The sequence below is a fragment of the Myotis brandtii genome, unplaced genomic scaffold, assembly GCF_000412655.1.
Source record: "Myotis brandtii unplaced genomic scaffold, ASM41265v1 scaffold647, whole genome shotgun sequence".
Taxonomy (NCBI): Eukaryota; Metazoa; Chordata; class Mammalia; order Chiroptera; family Vespertilionidae; genus Myotis; species Myotis brandtii.
The window spans coordinates 484,890-486,868 of NW_005370500.1; the positions used below are offsets into that span (position 1 = coordinate 484,890).

At 56.9% G+C, this 1,979-nt stretch overlaps 1 protein-coding gene across 1 annotated transcript in view; it reads left to right on the top strand.

Annotated features, from left to right (window-relative positions):
• The window catches only part of BMP7 (bone morphogenetic protein 7), a 78,680-nt gene that overhangs the window by 73,054 nt on the left and 3,647 nt on the right, over nucleotides 1-1,979 (top strand). Inside the window, exons 7-8 of the mRNA XM_005880692.2 lie at nucleotides 905-981; nucleotides 1,533-1,643. Coding sequence (XP_005880754.1) covers nucleotides 905-981; nucleotides 1,533-1,643 — 188 coding nt within the window. The remainder of the gene's footprint in view (nucleotides 1-904; nucleotides 982-1,532; nucleotides 1,644-1,979) is intronic.

Consider the following 1,979-nt stretch of genomic DNA (forward strand, 5'->3'; position numbering starts at 1 on the left):
CCTGGGGGGGAAGGCGGGGGGGGGGGGGGGGGGGGTGTGTGCATGTGCGTGAGCGAGAGAGTGTGGATCAGACAGAGAGAGAAAGACAGATCTCGATGTGTTTACAAGTCCTGAATCCGTACCCACATGCCTGCAAAGCTCACGCACTCCTGGAAAGCCCCAGTGCATCATTCCACTCCTCAGAGAAACCTCAGAGGCTTTTGCTGGAAGATCAGTGTGGTTTGACTTCCTGCCTCTTGTTTCTTCCTGGTGGGGGTGGTGATGGGGGCTTTGTCGAAGGCCCTGTCGTTACCCTCTGGCTGGCCTCCGTGGCGAGGCTGGTGGAAGCAGGGCCCTCGGGCAGCCTCCTGCAGCAGCCTCCTGTCGGGCATGGATGGGCTTTGACTCCTTTATGGAACCCGGGCAGATGTGAGCATCTAAACCCCACTTGGGTATACAAGACCCCAAAGTTGTCGGAAGGATCCAGACTGCAGTGATGGCGAACCTCTTGAGCTCGGCGTGTCAGCATTTTGAAAAACCCTAACTTAACTCTGGTGCCGTGTCACATAGAGAAATTTTTTGATAATTTGCAACCATAGTAAAACCAAGACTTATATTTTTGATATTTATTTTATATATTTAAATGCCATTTAACAAAGAAAAATCAACCAAAAAAATGAGTTCGCGTGTCACCTCTGACACGCGTGTCATAGGTTCGCCATCACTGATCCAGAGGGTGCTGTGAGCTTGGACTGTGAGAGCAGGAGAGCTTGGCGCCTCCGTGCGGGACTGTCGGCCGGGGGTGGACGTGAGTTTGCAGGCCATGGGTCCTCCAGCAGCATTTATGTCAGAAAAGCCACCCTGCAGCGCCAAACCTGCCTAACGCGTGTGCTGCCGTCCCTCCCCGCGTTCCGCTCGCCCGCAGAGAACAGCAGCGCTGACCAGAGGCAGGCCTGCAAGAAGCACGAGCTGTACGTCAGCTTCCGAGACCTGGGCTGGCAGGTAAGGGGTGGCCCCGGGGCTCCCCGATCGGGTTTCTCTTCTGCATCGATTAAGACCCTGGTTTCAAGTGTCCAACCAGGGCAGAGGATTTAGGGGAAGGATGGGGTGCCTCCAGAAACCCAAGAGTAGAAATGGGGCTGTGACTCCAGCTGGAGCAGCAGCCCTAGCACTTTGGACACTGGACCCCATTCTGCATGTGAAGCCGGTTTCCATCTGTGCTGGCTGCTCGGGGTGCCAGAACCCAGCTGCCCTCCTTCCCCTCCCGCCACTCACATTCCCAGGGAAGAGACCGATGGGCCCCGCTCGGGTCCAGCACCTGTCCCTGACCCAGCGAGCTCTGCCAGGGTGGGGTCGTGCTATAGGAACATGGCTGCCCCCCCTGGAGCCAGGCGGATGGAGGGAGGTGAAGGGCAGGGGATGAGTCCCAGCTGCTCAGGGTGTCTTTGACTTGGGAGCCCTGCAGTCTGGCCCACAGGAGGAGGGTTTTGACCTGCCCACATTTCCACGGCCCTGGACACGGCCCTCACAGCCCCACACTCCTCTCCCTGCAGGACTGGATCATCGCGCCCGAGGGCTACGCCGCCTACTACTGCGAGGGGGAGTGCGCCTTCCCTCTGAACTCCTACATGAACGCCACCAACCATGCCATCGTGCAGACACTGGTGAGTGTGGCCTGCACCCCAGCGGGGCGCGAGCAGGTCTGTGCCCAAGGCCACACCATGACTTTCAAGGGCCCCGTTCCCTGTAAAACAAGGTTAAGAATTATATTTCACTACTGTGTTGACATAAAGTTATGTTTAATCTTTGACCCTCATATTGACTTACTTCTCCTAATTTCAAAAGATATTAGAACAGTTTTGTGAGTTCTTAAAGGAACAGTGGGCAACAGTTGCTGTGCCTGGTGGAGAGGTGGCTGTCGCCCCGCCTGTCTGGGGGCTGCCATCCTGGTCCCCCCATAGTGCCTAGTCCCCCCCACAGAGCCTGGTCCCCCCACAGTG